Source organism: Aspergillus aculeatus (assembly GCF_001890905.1).
Source record: "Aspergillus aculeatus ATCC 16872 unplaced genomic scaffold ASPACscaffold_9, whole genome shotgun sequence".
In the NCBI taxonomy this organism is placed as follows: domain Eukaryota; kingdom Fungi; phylum Ascomycota; class Eurotiomycetes; order Eurotiales; family Aspergillaceae; genus Aspergillus; species Aspergillus aculeatus.
Genome location: NW_017962984.1, coordinates 38,877 through 58,112, shown reverse-complemented (window position 1 = coordinate 58,112; position 19,236 = coordinate 38,877). Strand labels below are relative to the sequence as shown.

At 53.0% G+C, this 19,236-nt stretch overlaps 7 protein-coding genes and 1 non-coding gene across 8 annotated transcripts; 6 read left to right on the top strand and 2 right to left on the bottom strand.

Annotated features, from left to right (window-relative positions):
* Nucleotides 1-200: 200 nt before the first annotated feature.
* On the bottom strand, nt 201-2,033 carry ASPACDRAFT_29519 (MDR family MFS transporter; the record flags this gene model as incomplete). The annotated part of the gene is made up of 4 exons (XM_020199647.1): nt 201-869; nt 930-1,353; nt 1,415-1,794; nt 1,863-2,033. 4 exons carry the CDS (start codon nt 2,031-2,033, stop codon nt 201-203), a joined length of 1,644 nt encoding a protein of 547 aa, XP_020055401.1.
* Nucleotides 2,034-2,795: 762 nt separating this feature from the next.
* ASPACDRAFT_1856646 (uncharacterized protein) lies at nt 2,796-4,608 on the top strand (the record flags this gene model as incomplete). Its single annotated transcript, XM_020197492.1, has 3 exons — nt 2,796-2,832; nt 3,622-3,844; nt 3,912-4,608. The coding sequence occupies 3 exons, from the start codon at nt 2,796-2,798 to the stop codon at nt 4,288-4,290; spliced, it is 639 nt and encodes a 212-aa protein (XP_020055400.1). The 3' UTR covers nt 4,291-4,608.
* On the top strand, nt 4,574-5,548 carry ASPACDRAFT_120155 (B3/B4 domain-containing protein). Its single transcript, XM_020196322.1, has one exon. It carries the CDS (start codon nt 4,661-4,663, stop codon nt 5,387-5,389), a length of 729 nt encoding a protein of 242 aa, XP_020055399.1. The 5' UTR covers nt 4,574-4,660; the 3' UTR covers nt 5,390-5,548.
* Nucleotides 5,549-6,691: 1,143 nt separating this feature from the next.
* ASPACDRAFT_79012 (MBL fold metallo-hydrolase) lies at nt 6,692-8,310 on the top strand. The gene is made up of 2 exons (XM_020205308.1): nt 6,692-7,147; nt 7,210-8,310. Exons 1-2 carry the CDS (start codon nt 6,804-6,806, stop codon nt 7,970-7,972), a joined length of 1,107 nt encoding a protein of 368 aa, XP_020055398.1. The 5' UTR covers nt 6,692-6,803; the 3' UTR covers nt 7,973-8,310.
* Nucleotides 8,311-9,092: 782 nt separating this feature from the next.
* Nucleotides 9,093-10,945, top strand: ASPACDRAFT_1881163 (uncharacterized protein; the record flags this gene model as incomplete). Its single annotated transcript, XM_020198231.1, has 7 exons — nt 9,093-9,152; nt 9,210-9,858; nt 9,916-10,051; nt 10,107-10,253; nt 10,307-10,634; nt 10,692-10,830; nt 10,916-10,945. 6 exons carry the CDS (start codon nt 9,093-9,095, stop codon nt 10,761-10,763), a joined length of 1,392 nt encoding a protein of 463 aa, XP_020055397.1. The 3' UTR covers nt 10,764-10,830; nt 10,916-10,945.
* A 229-nt stretch (nt 10,946-11,174) lies between these two features.
* Nucleotides 11,175-11,246, top strand: ASPACDRAFT_t181. The gene has a single exon. It is a non-coding gene; the product is annotated as a tRNA-Ala (tRNA).
* Nucleotides 11,247-12,189: 943 nt separating this feature from the next.
* Nucleotides 12,190-13,903, top strand: ASPACDRAFT_1901594 (pepsin-like aspartic protease; the record flags this gene model as incomplete). Its single annotated transcript, XM_020198765.1, has 3 exons — nt 12,190-12,366; nt 12,439-12,760; nt 12,848-13,903. 3 exons carry the CDS (start codon nt 12,190-12,192, stop codon nt 13,843-13,845), a joined length of 1,497 nt encoding a protein of 498 aa, XP_020055396.1. The 3' UTR covers nt 13,846-13,903.
* Nucleotides 13,904-14,069: 166 nt separating this feature from the next.
* On the bottom strand, nt 14,070-16,523 carry ASPACDRAFT_43714 (Zn(II)2Cys6 transcription factor; the record flags this gene model as incomplete). The annotated part of the gene is made up of 3 exons (XM_020201303.1): nt 14,070-15,344; nt 15,417-15,600; nt 16,063-16,523. 3 exons carry the CDS (start codon nt 16,521-16,523, stop codon nt 14,070-14,072), a joined length of 1,920 nt encoding a protein of 639 aa, XP_020055395.1.
* Between the last annotated feature and the right edge of the window lie 2,713 nt (nt 16,524-19,236).

The window sequence follows — 19,236 nt, the reverse complement described above, 5'->3', positions numbered from 1 at the left end:
ACATTGGCCTTGCTGGTGCTGCTGGTTACAAGCGTTCTCTTTACTATTACCTGACCTGTCTGCTATCAACGTGGTGTTTTTTGACTGACACATTGATTTTTGCTCCATCCGATTCCATACTGTAGATTGAAGCGAATTCGGCTCCCTTCGTTCCGAGCAGGCTTCTACCAAAAACATCGCTGGTGGTATCTGTAGTTGAGTTATAGAACACTATGATTCGTACATGCTGTCCGCCTCTCCTTGCTAATCGGCCGCCACTCCACAACCGCCGCCCCCAGCACTGAAGCCACCGCCAATCCAACAGCGACATAGAACGTCCGGACCACTGCAAGATTATACACCCCCAGCAATGTCACCAGCGTATCTCCAGAGGCAATCGCCCGCAGCCCAGCCGGCCCAGCCCCCAGAACCGCCTGCACATCCAACTCCGCCGGCAAGTCCGCGTGTAGCAGCGCCGCGACAAGCTGATTCTGAAAGACATTCTGGCCAACGAAGACGAACACCGCGCCGCCAAACACCTGCACAAAGGCCATGAGCGCGGTGGCGGTGGGAATATCCGTCGTTGGAAGGGTGGTCTGGACCACGAATACGGGCAGCTGGATGCCCAGCCCCGCCGCCAGGCCGAAGAAGACCTGGTAGCCGGCCCACGCGGCGGCAGGAGAGTCCAGGCGCAGCGTCGTCAGCAGCCCCGCGCTGATACAGGTCAAGCCGGCGCTCAGGAGCATCACGGGGCTGTAGTAGTATCGCACGGCGGTGACCAAGAGGCCGGAGCCCATGGCCAGTAGGGCGTTGGAGAGGGTCAGCGGAAGATTCATCACGCCTGACTCGGTGGCTGAGGCTCCTTTGACGGACTGGAACCATATTGGGAGCTGGGATGCGGTAGTTTGAGGTTAGCTGGGGTATATTGATGCGGCGTGATTGGTGCTTACGTAGTACACGAAGATGAAGATCGCGCTGTTCAGGCAGAAACTGAATAGGGCCGAGCCCCAGATGCTGCGTCCGCGGAGGAGTCGGGGCGGGAGTATCGCTTTTTCGCCCGCGTAAAGTTGGATGGCGATGAAGCATAGGAAAAGAACTCCGAAGGTAATGAATAGGCCGATGATGCGGCCGCTTCCCCAGGGGTACGTTGTGCCCCCCCATTGGAGGGCTAGCAGCAGGCAGATAATGGCAGGCAGAAAGGTGAGAATTCCCAGCGGATCCAATCTCCGCAGCTTCTCTTGCCAGGTCGCCTGGATCAGTGGTTGGGTACCTTGGAAAGTGAAGAGGATTGCCAGCGCGGTGACCGCACCCAGGGGAAGATTGATGTAGAAACACCACCGCCATGTGAGGTGATCGGTGAATGCTCCACCGAGACTGGAAACAAGGCGGTAAGCTTCTAATGGTTTCACATAGTCAGACAGCGCTGTTGACTTACGGAGGCGCGATAACACTTCCAATCCCGTAGGTACCCATGATGAACCCAGAGAAAATTGGGCGACGGTGTCGCGGTACACATTGAGAGATGATGATTAGCGAGCCGGAGAAAAGGCCACCGCCTCCGAGTCCGGAGATAGCTCGTCCAACAATGAGACAGGTCGAAGACGGGGCGACGCCGGAAATGAGAGATCCAAGTTCGAATAGAAATAGCGCGGTCAGATACACCCACTTGATGGGGAAAAATGTATAGATCCGGCCGTAGACGAGGGTGACGGCGCTGGTGGGGAGGAGGTATGCACTCGCGTACCAGCCAGCATCATTGAATGCATGAAAGTGCTCGGCGATTTTGGGAATTGCTGTCGCGACTATGGTATTGTCCTAATGGCCGGCTTTGTCATCAGTTTGGGTGCCCCATACAAGTGTTGGGAGACTGGGTGTTGACGGACAAGTGATATACACAAAACACAGCAACAAAGCCCGGCTATTACGGCCGCCAGCTTATAGCCGGTGAGCACTGTGTCTTCGATATCCGCAGCTTGTAGGTTCACCTCACTGTCAGTGTCGTTTCTCGTGTCTAGAGGAATCTCCTCCGCTTCGGGGCTTTTTGAGCGCGCCATCATGTTAATTTGCCTCCTCAGCTAGGGGAGACCGTTATTTTGAAAAGAGAGTTCTCAAAAGCTACGATTCCACCTCAAAAGATTGCGATGCTGTCACCACAGAGATTGAGGAATGTTGTGCCAAACGTGTAAGGGTGCAAGGAGTCATCCCTTGCATGCCACTTGGGGACTCAAGATCGGGCTTGAAATCCGACCAACCCTCATGATCGCGATACCTCCTCGCCCTTAGTCTATGCTCAGGGGGCTGCAATCAATAGGACTTCTTTCTTCCAGACTTTGAAATTTCAAAGAGTTTCTTTTGAAAGTTAAATATTCTCAGCCAGGGCGACAATAATGACCTACCGCTTCTTGAAATTGTCAAGCATTGGCCTTAGTCATGTGGGGCAATAGAGGTCGCATTTCTGTCTATATCTAAAGCTAGGTGTCGATAGTCTTGTTATCAAACTGATAGTCGACGCTTGTTGCGTCCTCTGTTAGAGGTTTAGTATCTTGTAGAGCAATCCGCCGCGGGTATAGCTATGGATAATATGTATGATCCGATAACTGGCTCTTACATATCTTTTGATAAGTACAAGATTCAGGAAAGATCTCCTTGTCTTGATAGTATTGACCTTAGTTGCAATCGTGCCCGGAGCTGTGCTATATGCAGCCGCTATTTGGGGATGACCATGGTCGATTCGCACTTTCTGAGTAACCGAATTTCTCGCTCTGGGAGAGGATGTACTTCATGTACGATGGAAATTCGTAAGAGCATCAACCGTGATGTCTCGACTTCTCATCATTGCATTGGATCACTTCGGTACGTACCGAGGGCATAGTCAAGATTCATTAGTGTCGATGTCGCTGCTTGGAGTTGCCACTCGGACTCGCCGGCATCAAGGCACGAGACTGAACTACATTGAACCTGGCCACCCCGGGCCCTTCCTCCGGCTCAAATCGAGTGGCATATCATTACAAGTACCTTCCAGTGCCGGTGTGAAAGCAAGAAAACCCACTGCAGTGCCTCGCAGCATTGCTGTTCGAGAACAATGATCAATGACTGCACCTTCGACGCTTTATAATGAAGCTCCAGGTGAGGGAACGATTGAGCAGTCGATTGGCGTGCTAGCTCAGTTTCCGGTGAAATCTAAGTGTTCTTAGTGAGTTTCATGGCTAAACATCATTCAGTACCAGTTCTCCACCCCCTTCTTACCATTTGTCTAGATGCTAACTACGGCTAGACAATGCTAATGTAACTGAAGTAATTCAAAAACCAGACGATGATTGAACATCCCTAGACTTTTACACCAGTCTATCTCTAGCTCCATGTAAACACAGCACCTTCCCTGCTAAACCCTAGGAGCTCAGAAACTTAAACAACGGGCCCCCTCCCTTAGCCTCAACCTCACAATCCGCCCCGTACATTGTGTTCCAGACAGAGCCTGACAGTCATGGAAATGTGGCGCTCGATCTTGCTGCTTGCCCTCGCCTCGGACGTCTTCCGAGCAACTGGGGACAAGCATACCCACCCTACCCCTTATAACTCATCATTCTCAACCCACTACACATACAACGGAGACTGATCTCTCGAATTGTTTGATCCATTTAGGATTTGAAGTTACCTACCCCCACAAAGGCGACGTCGTCAGCGTCTACGACGGTCTCGCCACAACATGGACCTACAACTCATCGGACTCGATCAAGGAGCCTATGGAGATCGCGTTCTTCCAGATTTCGCACTTAGAGGAGGGGATATGCTACACTGTTGACGGTGTGAATATCACTGCAGGCACCTACACGTTGCAAAGGTCATTCATAATGGCCGACGGATGGTACCTGCGTTATACCTTTGGCGATGAAATGTATCTGTCGGGAACATTCAAGCTGACCCTGGGGCAGCCATCAAACTGCCAGTGAGAGTACGACCTTCGATCGGGTCACTGCCACCATAAGCACACCCACCATGGTCGTCACAAGCATGGGCGAAAGTTCGACGATGCAGGTCACGCCTACCTCTGCCGATGTAGTATCTATCGCATCCAGCACGGCAGTTGCAATGGCCGATCCGGGTTCAAAGGGTGGTCTCAGTACGGGGTTGAAAGCAGGGATCGGGGTGGGCTGCACTGCTGCTGTAATTCTGGGGCTGATGGGCTTGTACCTGCTCTATAGAGCTAGGAAGAAGAGGAGCAGCAAAAGTGCGGACGGAGAAACCGGCCCGTGCGCGAGTTTTTGCAACCTCGGAGCTGGATGGGGCCAATGGAGCACAGAGGAAGTATGAATTGGAAGGCAACCAAGGGGTGGTAAAAGCGCATGAGCTTATAGCGCAGGCTGAGATTTCACTTGAGCTGCCAGGATGATTGGGTCCGAGAAGTAAAAGCCGGCAGTGCTTTGTCCGATGACATCCGCGGCCGGCTCTACCGTGGAGATCTTACCGGACCCGAGGCTGGGGGGCAATCGGGGGCCTTCCCGAAAGAGAAGTTAAGGGTAGTGGGGCGACCAAGATTCTTCCCCCGGTCTTGGCGTTTCGCCACTATTTTGTATATATCTCAGTATTTATAGGGCATCAAAGCCCCCCCTTTGCACTTCAATCTTCTCTGCATCCGAGGACACATATTTTCAAGTCTTCTCAATCTTGACACTTTCTCACAATGAGCACCATACACACCGCCCAAACCTTACTCAAATCCGCGCGCGTCGACCCGGCCATCTTCCAGCTCCGGCCGGACTACCGCGCCCTCCTGATGGTGGTCGAGAACATCCCCCAGGGCCCCAGCGACCAAACCAGCGAGACCATCCTCCAAGAAGCCGAAACACATGTCAAGGAACTCTTAGCCAACAAGCCCGTAACCGAGCTTCCGCACATTGCCGCCTGGCGCGACACCTACAAGGCCTTCGGCGCCAAACCCCAGAAGACCCGAAACAGTCTGGAAGCGCTGACCCGGCGGGTCGAGGCGGGTCTGCCCCGGGTCAACCGTCTGACGGACATCTACAACGCCATCTCCATCAAGCACCAGCTACCCTTCGGAGGCGAGGATCTCGACAGGTACGACGGGGCACCATTCCTCATCCGTGCGACTGGCACGGAGCCATTCCAGACCTTTTCCGGCGGGGAGCCGCAGACGGAGCTGGCGGCGCCGGGGGAGCCGATCTGGTGCGACAGTACGGGAATCACCTGTCGGCGGTGGAATTGGCGGCAGGGTCCGCGGACGGCGTTGACGGATGAGACCACCCGGGTGTTGTTCATCATTGATGCTTTGAGGGAGGTGGTCTCGGATGAAGCGTTGGAAAGCGCAGCTGATGAGCTGGCGGGGGTGTTGAAGGGGCTTTCGCCGGAGGTGCAGGTGGCTCGGAGGACTATTAGTGCATCGTCGGATTGAGCTTGGGGTTGGTCACTTTTTTTCTGTCGATACGAGATTGGGAATGAGAGAGGAAAGAATAAGACTGTTTTCCTAGAAGGTTAGAATGTATAGATTGTACATAGAGTTTGTGATTACACGAACAATTAGAGACTCAGGCAAGAACTGAGGGGTCTTGTCGCTTAGAACAATAGAGAACCTAAGCAAAAATCGGATTAGCTATCCGCAACTCATCTACTAGGACAGACCTTTACCCTGTCCCTAGAATCGCTTTCTTGGTTTTTGGGTTGCAAAAAGAGACAAATAACCTGATGGTTCCTGTGCTGAATAAAAAAGCAAATGATAGGAGTCGGTGACTTGCTGTGAACTAGTGCAATGTCACAATGTAGCCCTGACGAACGAATGACTTCTATGGCCTATTGGATTCGGTCTATCAACAAAAGTTTCATTCTTGAATCGGTGAACCCTCAATTGCGCTTGTCCCTGTAGCTGGGACCCAGCATGGAAAAGCAGCATAATCTCTAGAGATACCTATCTGGGCGCCATGCCATGCGAGAAAAGGCCTTATCAAGGGCATTCTCTATGTGCAGTACAAAGCAGCCCAATGCCTTTGAGCACTTCTTCAACTGTGTGGAATACGAGCCGTTAATATCCGTCGCAGCCTCGAGGTAATATAGCCTATACAATATTAAGTTACCTTCTTGTCCATATTCTATTTATTTGCAGGATTAATGGAGAAACGTAATGTCAGTTGTTCTGTTGAGTGGGAACCATTGGATAAAGCAGAACAACAGCTTTGCTAGTCGAGACCATTGGTGGCATACATATTTAGAGGGGGAAAGTAGGCGAACACGGGTAAGCGGCAGGTGCATGGACGAGGACTGTGCACTTCTATGGTCACAAGCTGGATCACAAGTTCAAGCTTCGCCACAACCTCGAAGTCACTGTGGGGAGTGTCGGATCTTACGAGTAACAAGCTCCGATCGTGGAGTCGTGGCACCGTTTGCAGAGCTTACCCCAGTTGATCTATTTCTGGCCGCTATCGCGGCTCTTCGGTGGAAATCTGACTCACGGGCCATTTTATCCGGTCCATAATCCGGTGATCCGCGGACAAAGCAACTGGGGTCTATCTATGATTCCTCGTATCATTGATCTTCTTTCGCTCACCCGCGCGCCATCGGCCCCATCGATCGATGGCTATTAGGCTGAGGCATCACGAGGATAGGTAAAGTATCTTCCGTCTCCCGACATATTCCGGTGCTGACCAATCCCCATAGCTTCCTTGTTCAGCTCATTGACGAACACTGAGTAGGTATCTCTGGAAGGAAGTACGCGGTGCTTGCGAAATGTATAAGATGGAACATGCAGCCTGCCACTATATCAGGCAGAACAACGAAATCAATTGACACAAATCACTACACCATCCAGTCACAATATGCCTCAAATAGACCTCAACATCCCTGCCTCAGGCAACACCGTCGAAGTGAGCATCATCGACTCAACCGCCAGGATTCATGGTCCTCCTGGGATCTTTCTCACACCAGAAGTTGGCGGCTTCACGGACCTCAACGCCGGCGCGTATGCATTCCTGGTCGAGAACAAGTCCCAGAACAAACGGGTTCTCTTCGACCTGGGCATCCGCAAGGACTGGGAGAACCTGGCCAAACCCTTGTACGATCGCCTGAAGGCCATGTTCAGCATCACCATTGAGAAAGACGTGGCCGAGATTCTGAGCGACCATGGCATCGCATTGGAAACCATTGACGCGATAATCTGGAGGTAAATCCGAGCTCGAATCCCCAGAAAAGGAAGCAATCGCTGACTATGAGCCTCAAACAAAGTCATACGCACTTCGACCACGTCGGCGACGCCTCCACCTTCCCGTCCACAGCCTCGCTGGTAGTCGGACCAGGTGTATCCGCTGCCTCGCTGCCGGCCTACCCGTCCAACCCAGCGAGTGAATTGCTGGAGTCGGATGTCGCCGGGCGCGCACTGGTGGAAATCCCCGCGGAGCAGTTCACCCTCCAGATCGGCGGGTTCCGAGCCCACGACTACTTCGGGGACGGCTCGTTTTACCTCCTCGATGTGCCAGGCCACGCGGTCGGGCATGTCTGCGGTCTAGCCCGCACCACCAGCAGCAATGGCAATGGCAATGACAGCGAAGCAATCAGCTCGGACACATTCATCCTCATGGGCGCAGACACAATCCACCACGCGGGCCAACTCCGCCCCTCAGAGCATGTCCCCCTGCCCGACCAGATCACGCCGAGCCCCTACACCGGTGTCTCGGTGCCCTGCCCCAGGGAGATCTTCGCGGCGATCCACCCCTCCCCCGAGAAGTACCAGACCTCTGCTTTCTACCACGTTCACATCTTCCCCAACGGGAGGAGCGTAGCGGTGGATCCAGAGGAAGCGGAGCGGAGTGTGGGCTCGTTGGCTGAGTTCGACGGCGCGACCCATGTCTTTGTGGTGTGTGCGCACGATACGAGCTTGGAGGGGGTGGTGGAGACCTTCCCTGCGACTGCCAATGGGTGGATGGCGGCCGGGTGGAAGGAGACGGCCCGATGGCGGTTCTTGCAGGATTGGAAGGTTGAACGCGAGTGAGTGTATGTTGACTTTGTGGGGGTTGTATGTTTGTTGTAGTCCTCTGTACAATAGTATGGGTTAGCGTAGCGATTGATTCTCCGCTCAAATTGGTATCTTCATATCATGATAATAGGTACCCATTTCCGAGGCGCTGTAGGACTGGATGAGGACGCATGCTTGTGGCACGTGTACGGATCCAGATGCAATTGCATACTGGCGAGGAGTATGGAACCACGGCCCTCGCGTACTCAACGTGGAAATCAAGGGTCAGATCTAGCAAGGGTACATGATTAGGCTTCTTTGTTGAATGTGAAGTATCCTGGGCCAGAGCGCGCTCGGCTTCAATCGGTCACGGCAGGTCTTTCAATGCCTCTCAAGGGTTATGCGGTCTATTGGAATGTAATGCCCCCTGCTCCATGAGCGTGCTTCAGCAGGTCATGACCAACACCTTGGCAAGGATGCAAGGACTGCACTAGAGCAGTAGTTACGTACAGTGAGAGGTTCAAGACATAATATGTAGGCATGGAATTCAGAGTTGCTGAATAGAGATGTAGAAGTTCGATGTCATGAGTGTAATATAGCCCGAATGTTAGCCATAATCGGGGAATGAATCTATATAATATGTTCTGGGCCAGGCGATTTCATTCACCGCATTATGTCTCTGGCGCGAGACAACATCTATAACTGTGCTCTTGCAGCACAACCAGATGCAGGACCCTAGGCTGATTCAATTTATAACCAACCAGACAGAAAGATCGGGCTCAAGCTCCCCATCAGCTCTCGCATGGTACAGTGGTAGCCTTTGACCCTTGCCGCCAACGCTACCCCGTGCAGATTGCCATGTCACGCCCGCATCGGATCTCAGAGGCTACGGCTGGCGCTAGGCTTTCCAGAACACTCTCTAAATTCAGACATCCCTGGGCTGAGGGCCTTTCCGACCTTATCGAATCTGATGTCATGGGGCACAGGTGGTATAAGGAACGATGCGGGTCGCAACTGCCCCCGCCGCACACTCTCGGCAATCTGTCGTGGCAGACTAGGTTTCAAACCCGACCAAACGGCAATTTCATGAACTCGACGAGTCCAACTGTATCCTAGAAGCTTGTCTACAACAGTACATCCTCTAGTTCGAACCAACATGGCTGCCTCGTATCACATCAAGCAGCAAGGAACACGAGAGCGCTCGTGTAAATTAGACGTGAGTCACTAATGCGCCCCCACACAACCATATCCACTAAGTCCATGATAAACCCAGATCATCATTGCTGGCGCCGGCATAGCCGGCCTAGGCGCAGCCATCAGCAGCCTGCTCGCGGGCCACAATGTGCATATCCTCGAGGCCACCTCCGAGATCAAACATGTCGGCGCCGGCATCCAGGTGCTCCCCAATGGCTCGCGGGTTCTGAAGCACTGGGGCCTGGAGGAGCGGCTCAGCAAACACTGGGCCGTGGCAAATGCCTACCGCGTCTTTGGCTGGAAAGGGAATCTGATCACGAGCATGAACGTGGCGCAGACCGCGAGCGCATACCCAGGCACCTGGTTCCGGGCCTTCTACCGACCCTACCTGCAGCGGACGTTGCTGGAACGGATCACCGAGCTGGGAGGGAAGATCACCTGCAATGCGAAGATTGTGGATGTCGCGTTCGATGGGGCCGAGGGAGGGACGGCCACGATTACCTCCGAAGATGGCCGACGGTGGACGGCGGACCTGTTCATCGGGGCGGATGGCATCTTCGGGAAACTGGCCGATCAAGTGCTGGAGCATCCGACGCCACCGACCAAGACGGGGGATCTGGCTTACCGGGTGATGCTGGCGTCGCCGGATATCGTGAAGGATCCCGAGCTGGCGGAGTTTGTCACGCACCCGAATATGAATTTCTGGTATGGCCCGGAAAAGCACGTGGGTAAGTCATTTTGGAAGACGGGAAATTATCTGGGATAGTGATTGATTGCGTGAACAGTGGCTTATCCGCTGAGTAAGGAGCTCTTCAACATCGTCCTTCTTACTCCTGATGATATCCCGGAGGATTCGAAGGCGAGTACCGTGGCGGGAAATGTGGAGGAAATGCGCTCGCTATTTAGAGATTGGGATCCTCGGTCAGTCGGATCAACCGTGACTTACCCATGATGGCAGTTGCTGAATGTGGGGTAGTATCGCGAAGCTGCTCAAGCTGTGTAAATCAGTTCACAAGTGGCGACTATGTACCCGGTTCAACACCGGAGGCTGGTCACATCCATCCGGAGCTGGCGTGATGATTGGGGACAGTGTCCACGCCACCCTTCCCTATCTTGCAGCAGGGTAGGTACCAGATATCCTTTGGCTGGAAGGTCGAGCTGAGACAGACCACACAGGGCGGGCATGGCCCTCGAAGACGGTGCAGTCCTCGGTGAATGTCTGTCTCGTCTACCAAACGATGCACACACCACCAAATCATCGCGCGAGTATCTCCTCGCCAAGCGACATGCTCTTGCGGTGTTTGAAAAGTGTCGCAAACGGCGAACGTTGATGGTTGTTACTCGATCAAACGAGCAAAAAGACCTCGAGCATCTGCCCGATGGACCGGAGCAAGAGTTGCGTGACAGAGAGATGCAGATGGTTCCGACACCGCCAGGAGAAGCATTGGTCTGGCGAGATCCGGCTATTGCACCCGAACTATTTGGCTGGGATCATGTGGTAGAGGTGAGATCTCGATACTGGGCATTGAATTTGAAATTAATGTTGACGTTTGGTACCTAGGTTAATCTGCATTGGGGCGTGCCGTCGATTCCCCATGCTGCGACGGTGGGTGTCAGGGATTCGCGACTGTGAGGGTTGGTGGAAATTAGATCCCAACTCCCCCAATTCTGAAGGACTCAGGAACGAAAACCACTTCATTGTATGTTCGGTAGTTTTTGTTTCTTTTCTTTCCACAATACCCTTTAGATTGGGTTTACTATGCCCGCACTGACAGTGTGTACCAGGTTTACATAGTAGCGGCAACACCAGGGGCCATATATATAAACGAAAAATCGAACTTGTATGACGGGATCATTGAGCATCTGAGATCGTTTACAGTCATTACTCATAGCCAAGAGGTATCATGTAAGCTTGCACTTGGTACAATAAGTAGCTACAAATGCTATAATGGGGGTAGCAAGGCACACCCTAATGCAGGTAGAGGGCGAGAGCATGCACTGGGTAGGATCTTGTAGCCATATTATTGATCATCTAACATCAATTGGGGCTGTGGTTTAGTGGTATAATATTCCCTTAGCATGGGAGAGGTCCGGGGTTCGATTCCCCGCAGCTCCATCTTTTTTTGTATTTTCCTTTTTCTCCTTTTCCCGGCCCTCAGCCTAAGCATTCAGGGCTCTGGTGGCTGGTTCCACTAGTTCCTGACTCTGATATCTATTGCCAAATTGGGGAATCCCGGGCCCGCCCGCCGGGCTCATCTCCGACCCCACCAATCGAGAAATCTCGTGCCTCTGATGAATGATGGTACCTGTCGGCCGATCTGTGTTTTTCTCAATGTTACGGGGATCATCACGATTGCAGCGCATTGCTCGTCGTACCCCAGATCAGCAGCCACGGTCCCACCAAGATCTGACAAGCATTTATTCTCCGGGTCACGTCACAAATCAAAAGGTTCATCTCCCGGACCCGGGCCTCTCAACCTCGTGCATCAGGAGTTCACGGGGAATGAATTCATCCATCCAATTAGCCCCGCAGACATCGAACTATTGAGATTCGGACCAAACAGACAGTCCCACGCCTTCAGGTTCCCTGACGCTAACAGCGACGTGCTCCACACCCACACAGCCAACAGACCACATAACGTGGTTGCCGGAGATGAAAGAATCCACGCTAAGCTGGCTTACCCTCCTTCGCTTGTAGTTCGGCCATAAGACCCTGATCAGTGATTTGCTGACCCTCGGACCTTGCACGCTTTCGGCCTAAGCACCCCTGACAAGCCTGGATTGGCATGCGGTCCGACTGTACTGGACGAAGCTGACTGGTGGCTTGGAGCCTCGAAAGTGGCTCTAAGCCCGTTGACTATTGAATCACCGGCTATCCGGAGCCCTGATGAGATTTGATGAGGGAACTTAATTAAAGTGGAATGGCGGTCATAAAGGCTGCCTGCTCCCACCTGCAAAAGTAAGTAGAGATCTTTCTTCTCTTTTTGTGTCTTTCACACCACGTTGGGGCTCTTCTCAGTCAGATATTCCCCTTTGCGCGGTTGCTGCGACTTGTCAATATGCGTGGTGCTTACCTCCTCCCGGTCCTCGGGCTAGCCGCCGCCCCCTACGTGGATGCGCTTCAGCTGCACCGCCGCGATGTGCCTGCTACCGTCCATATTCCCATTGAGCGGAAACCTTTCACTCAACCAAGCCGGAAGAGAGACTCTACTGTTGACGTAACGCTTGATAATCATGTACGCTGGCCAGCCGCACGCTCAGCGAAGTAGACACACAGATCGTGCAGACAACTGACCAGCCACGTGTAGGGCGACACTTACTATACCCTCAACCTGACTATCGGGACACCTCCACAGAAGGTGGTCCTGTCTCTGGACACCGGTAGCAGCGACACTTGGGTGAATTCCCCAGACTCGGACGAGTGTTCGGCCAAGAGCAACCCCTGCGAGCCTTACGGGACATACGACTCCGGCGCCTCGTCAAGTTACAAGAAACTCGCCACTTTTATGAACGACACTTACGGAGACGGGACGAATTCTTACGGTAACTATGCGACCGACAATGTCACGATTGGGGGGACGACAATCAAGTCGATGCAGTTTGCTGTCGCTGAGAAGTCGAGCAGTGCCCGTAAGTCTATCTTTGTTGTTCGCACGCAAGCGCGGATTTAGAGAAAAAAAAAGGTTTCATACTGACGCGCCCGGTTTCCACTGATAGAGGGTATCGCTGGCGTTGGATATGCGCGCGCGACTTACCAAGAAGAGTACGATGGTAAAGTGTACTCCAATCTGCCCCAGGCGTTGGTCGACACTGGCGCCATCAAGTCACCCGCCTACAGCGTATGGCTCGACGACGAGGACGCGACGACGGGCTCCATTCTCTTTGGCGGCGTGAATAAAGCCAAGTACGTCGGCGAGCTGCAAACCCTGCCCATTGTGCCTCGCGACGGCCAGTACGTGTCCCTGGCCATCGCCCTGACCGAAGTGTCCGTGGAGAAGAGTGGCTCCAGCTCCAAGAAGTACACCACCAGCCTGCCCCTGTCCTGCAGCCTCGACACCGGCACGAGTATGACTGCGCTCCCGGAGGACCTCGTCAACGAGATCTACAAGGAGCTCGACGCCGGCTACTCCACCAAGAGTCAAGCCGCTTACATCGCCTGCAGCGCCATGGAGAAGGACTACAACGTGACCTTCGGCTTCTCCGGTGCCACCGTCACCGTCCCCATCAGCCAGTTGGTGCTGCCCTATACTGAGCCCGACTTTGCGCAGGGGGACTGTATCCTAGGAATTGTGCCCAGTCAGGCTGGCATGAATCTTCTGGGCGACACCTTCCTCCGTAGCGCCTACGTGGTCTATGACCTTGCCAACAATGAGATCTCGGTGGCTAACACTAACTTCTCGCCCGGCAAGGATGATATCCTGGAGATCGGAACGGGGACCAACGCCGTGCCGGGAGCTACGCTCATGCCGTCCGCTGTTTCGTCGGCAACGGGCAACGGGGTGGAACCCACCGGGACGGGTGCTGTGTCCGGGCCCACGGTTATGGTCTCTGGGACCGTGACCCTCACCGAAGGGGGCAGCCAGCCTACCGCCACGGGCACTGCAGCCTCCGTTGAGAGCACCTCGTCTGAGGCGGGGGCAGTCGCTCTCCCTACGAGCAACTCGGGCCGACTTCTGTCGGGTTTGGCGGGTGTTGGATTGCTTCTTGCACTTTAAGCTGTGATGTCTGCATGCATTGACACCTTGCCTTGAACCACGTTCACTTCAAGTGCCTAATGATACCCCTGTGCAATATCCCATACTTCCCGTCATATAATGCTGCAGGCATCCCTACATCACATCTATCCTCAGCAGTATGATTTACATATCTTAATGAAACCTTAATACCCTTGCTCACCTTAATCCCATCTTTCGTTACAGCCCTACCAAAAAGACAAAACCTACCCAACCACAGCCCCCTTCGCCCCCTTCTCCCCAAGACCCCACGAACCACCCCCCGTAACGTACTCCACCGCCCACAGCATCGCCCCCTTCCACCTCACCGACAAAACACCATATATCCCCCTAACCTCCCGCTCCGGAATCCCCTTCAACCACCACACCTCCTCTGCCCCCTTCGCCAACGCAAAAAGATACGCAAGAATGACCAACGCGCGAGGCCTGCGGTCCGCCACGAGCCCAACAAACGGGGCGGGGGTCATCGGCCCAAACGAGGAGAAGCGCTTCCGTAGATCGAAGCCCGCCTCCCCGCGGTCCACAACGGCGACGTACATTCCCTCGAGGTATTTGACGCATTCGTCGTAGACGGCGCGGATCTCCGCCGTTTCGCCTTCCTCGTCAGGGTTGCAGTCCAGGAGAAAGTAGAGGGGTCGAAGTCCGCTGCTGCCGCTGCTGCTGCCATTGGACATATTATTGGCATTGTTGTTGTCGTTGCTCGTGTGGCTCGTGGATGCGGGGACGGTGATCGCGACGACGACTCGGGAGGTGATGGCAGCCGTAGCCGCGCCCCGGTGCACCAAGGGCTTGGCCATCAACAACGGCGCGATTCGCGCCTTGGCCCCGACAAGACCGTGGTACGCCCGTCCGATCATTAGCCGGATGCCCCGCGACATGTGCAGCCATAACAGCGGGGGCTCGTAGGTGGTGCATGAATTAGTAGTTTCACTATCGGCTCTGCCTCCGCGGAGCGTCAGCGCGTACAGGCAGATCAGGATCGTGTTCATGCATAACGCTTCGGAGACTACCGTGCCCGGACGATTGACTCGGGCTGTCTCCGCCCGGTGGTGCTTTAGGGCCCGGTCGATGTGGAGGTGGTGCGCGGCGCGGAGGCGCTTCGTGGCAACATCGGCGGTGTCGGGAAGTAAAGCGGCGCGGTGGGTGGCCGCGACGGCGAGGATGGTGTGCAGCAGCGGCGGGTACTCGAAGGCCATCTCGGGGACGGCTAGCTGCCAAATGGCTAGGACGGGGGGCAGCTGCGCGTGGCCCATCGTGTGGGCGGTGGCGGTGACGTAGTGGTGTATTAGTTGGAGGTCGGTGGGGTTGAGGTTGGCTCTTTCGGGGGAGGGGAGGGTCCGTCTTAGCGGGGCTGGTCGCGATGATGACTGTCTTTGCTGTCTTGGGGGCTTATAGCTGTGGATTATGGTTTGGAGGTCGGGATATTCGCAGACCACGAAGTGGCGGATACAGGCGCTACATTCTGGTTGCTTTTCGTCGCACTGTGGATGTATTGGATTAGCTTCTAAGGGGATAATTGGGCTGGGTAGAGTGGGTCGCAGGGCAGTACAGACCTTCACCTTACGTCTTTTGCAGTTACGACAGCCTCGAACAGATTTACGGTGGTTGAGTTTTGGAGGCATAGTAGGGCGAGGACATTCATCGATGAGTCTGGGCAAGACGGGTTTGGGCTGATGCTGCAAAAACGGCAAGAGTTGGTGCCAGCCGGTCAGGGGTTGCTTGACGAAGATTGTCGCCCTAGTCTAGTCAGTCTACCCTACCCTGCGCACGGATTGTTCTGATGCTTAACCTCAACCTGATTGTCGTCTGTTATTGTGGCGCAGTTGACACGGGTTCGGTTTGTTCGTCAACTTAGGGTTAGCGTGGTCTGGAGTGGGTTGCCCCGCGGTGTGCCAGACAAGACTTAGCGCTCAGAGGTGATCGTCACAGAGAGGGCAGTATAAAGCTGCAGTCAATACTATCGGTCGGTTCAAACATGAAATCAATTGTCTTTCCTTTCTCTCAATAACTCCAGCTGTATCTGCTGTCAATCAAAATGGGTCTGATCAAGACTGGAATCCAGCTCGCCGGAGCTTACGGCCTCCTCAAAGTCTCCTCAAAGTACGTGCCGTACACTTCAGCCAACTCGACCCTCTAATAGGATAGAATGCTAATTGACCTTAGAGCCGCGAACGATTTTCAAGAAAAGAAGCAACAAACCCAGGCGAATCAATGCCAATGTCACCATCGTTGCCCTGACCACCACCGCCAACAGCACCAGCAACCACATTATGCATACGACCCTCGGATGAACAACAACCCTGGCTCTGGTCCATACCAACATTATCCTCACCACGCACCCTACAGCTCCACCCCTTTTCCTCCCCATCAGACTCTGCCAATGGCACATTATGAAGGGTCAATGCCGCCGACCGCGCATCACTCTCAAACACAATCCCAGCCCGCAGAACTACCATGATCGCCAGTGGAGGATCCACTATGGCTTTTGATCCAACAATCGAATTGGCCGAGCCGGCACCTCTGGCCCCCACGCGAAGGATCAGCTTCACGGGGCGCTTGTTGCATTGGCTCCACTGAAAAGTGGGCTCGGGCGCGGGTGGACGGCATGCTGTCTTTTGACCCTGACCAAGCTTCATCCGGCCGTGGACACGCCTCAGCATGATTTTCCATTCGGAAGCAGTGCCTGTCAGGTACATCCCTGGACAGAAGACATTGAGTAATTCGATATGATCGAGAGATAAGCTTCATGCTTATCAACTTCGTCTTTGCTATCTCATTGTACTTTGTACATATACCCCCACATTCATCTGTGCTCGAAGCACAACGCATAACATTGGCTGTCAGAATTTCTGCTTGCGAACTACTTTGCCCACTCATAGCTATGCAAAAGATAGTAGATCAAGACACTCCATATACTTTACTCCAAGTCATAAACGTAGGATAATTCACAGCACAAGTAGCTTTTGCTACCCTATTGAATTTCACCGTTCACCTCAGTTATGACCTGCTGGCTTTCCACACATTCACCGCTCAATTATAATAGCCTTTGTGGAAGGCAATCTGGAGCTATAAATATGGCCAGGCGGCTTTCTGTACAATCAACTCCTTGGTCGGGTCTGTGTTGTTTTTTCCTTTCCTTCCCTTCCTTTCTTCTTCTTATTTCCCTCTTCTCCCTCATTTCCACACTCTCTCTTGGCAGAGAACCTGCTTACCTCAATTGATAAAAGCCTCGCCCAACCCTAGAGTTTGGTGCCCCGCATGAACGGCGTGAACCAAAACCCATACCACAATGAAACATCTTAACCTTTCGATATAAAGCAATAAATCTTGCACAATGTTATTGCGTGTCTTCCGACTGGAGTAGCATCAGGCAGCTACCACCAGCCAAACATTCAGCCAACCAACGAACTTTTCTGTATCTCAATCTAGACATACGAAAGGATCCTTCGAAATCACCCCTACCCGTTACGGAAGCAAGAGCTAAAGCCACTGAATGAACCTTTTCCCCAACGCCGCGAGGCTAAAAGGTTTGGTCCGGATGCGTTATTGATAAGCCCAATGGGCGTCCGCTTAAGGCACGAAAGATGAAGCGTGAGCAGGTCGATAAGATTGACAAAGACAAGGCCAAAGTTCTTCGTATCGGCCCGCCATACTACAAGTTACCCGCCGGGCACGAAGTCTTCGGCAATAACAAAATAATTGAGAGGAGTAGCCTCTGGCTTAAGTGAGAAAAAAATACTCGTCATGTACGCAAGAAGATAGAAACAAGGACGTAAGAACGCCGCCGATGCCGAGTTGCTTCGTCGGATGCCGCACGACCAAACCACCATGTCAACTGACCGTGAGGAGGATGAATACAAAGATACGAATCCTTCACGGGCTTCAAGTAAGTCAATTAGTGAGATTATCGAACATTTTGATTGATATTATATGTCAACAATATAGCCAGTTCACTGCCTCAGGCTCGCCAATTCGTCACCTCAGGCTCGCCAGTCCGTCACCTCAGGCTCGCCAGTCCGTCACCTCAGGCTCGCCAGTTCGCTGCCTCAGGTTAACCAGTTCGCGGAGTGGATTTCCGAGTTCCGGACCCCTCAGCGGGGAAAACGGCCTGGAACAATCCACTTCTATTCATCCTATTGTTCCTGTTCAATAGGAATTTATTGATTTTTTTCACTTTCATGTGTTCTTCATGTGTTTTTCATATGATCGCGGAAAACCTCAGAGAACTGATATAGCTACCCAGCTATAAATAAGAGGTCAATTCCTATTGTTTTTTCAATCAGTTGAGCAAGCAGTTTTCAGTTCAATTCATTTAGTTTCATCAGTCCAATCAGTTTCCTATTCAAGAAATTGATTTTATTTATCTTTTACTTTCCTTTTACTTTTACTTCATCCCTTACTTGAAATTTGTATGGAATCCCATATAAAGTTTGAGTGAAAAGTAAGGTCTTATTGAGGCGAAAGTGAAGCTATTCAGAATTCGCCCAGTCCCAGAGAATTCTTGTTATTATAAAATAGTCAAAGACGAGGGTATTGCCAGGAACGATGAGCAGTCGACTGTAATGTCAAGTCCTCCGCTGAGACCAGACATCACCACGCGACCCCACCATAAACCAGCCATGACGACATCTTGACCCTCAATGCCAGAGCATCGCGCCACACCCTAGTGCCAGCCCTAAGAGGTTTTTGTATGTTTTCGGAAAGGAGGGCCTGACTGATGCAGTTCAAACAGAAGACGGGACCGAAGATCAAGCAGAAGTTGTGGGGTAGGCAAGAAGGGAGCCCCGGAAAGGATTACAGCTAGAATATAGGGACCTGTGAAATCGACACCGAAAATGACAGCCTCTTTCCATCCGTAACTTCGGACGGCGAGCCGTTGCTTGACCGCCCGCTCCATTGTACTGCCCCCTATTCTGCAACCAACGAGCGCTGTTAGTCATCCTTGTTCTGCTATTATTGACGCTTGACTTCAACGATTGTTCCCCCTGTTTCCACTGACCCAAACGACGCCGAAAATGGCTCCCCTCTGCATCCTGTACATTGTTTGGGAGGGTCTTTAGACCCCTGCTGCGGTCAGAAGTGCTTTGCCATAAAATCTACTCTGGGCGTTGATGTTGGCGCCCTGGTCCTGGAGCATCTGCAATATCTTTGATGCCCCCAAATGGATGCAGTATCGAGTGTTGACTTCGGCACCTTTGTTCAGCAGTATCCTCACCATCTCTATGTGGCCTTTCCATGATACGGCCTGGAGCGCATTGATGTAGAAAACACACCTCCATCCACTCCACGCTCTATAGTACAGTACCTCCCTGCCTACGGAGAATAAATCCATAATGGCATCTCGAGACAAAGTGATATTCCTGGCCGAAATAA

Excerpts from the sequence above, each read along its gene's own strand:
- ASPACDRAFT_79012 (XM_020205308.1), top strand. The coding sequence starts at position 6,804 with ATGCCTCAAATAGACCTCAACATCCCTGCCTCAGGCAACACCGTCGAA. Across the intron at positions 7,148-7,209 it reads ATTGACGCGATAATCTGGAG|TCATACGCACTTCGACCACG; the intron begins GTAAATCCGAGC and ends CCTCAAACAAAG.
- ASPACDRAFT_120155 (XM_020196322.1), top strand. The coding sequence starts at position 4,661 with ATGAGCACCATACACACCGCCCAAACCTTACTCAAATCCGCGCGCGTC.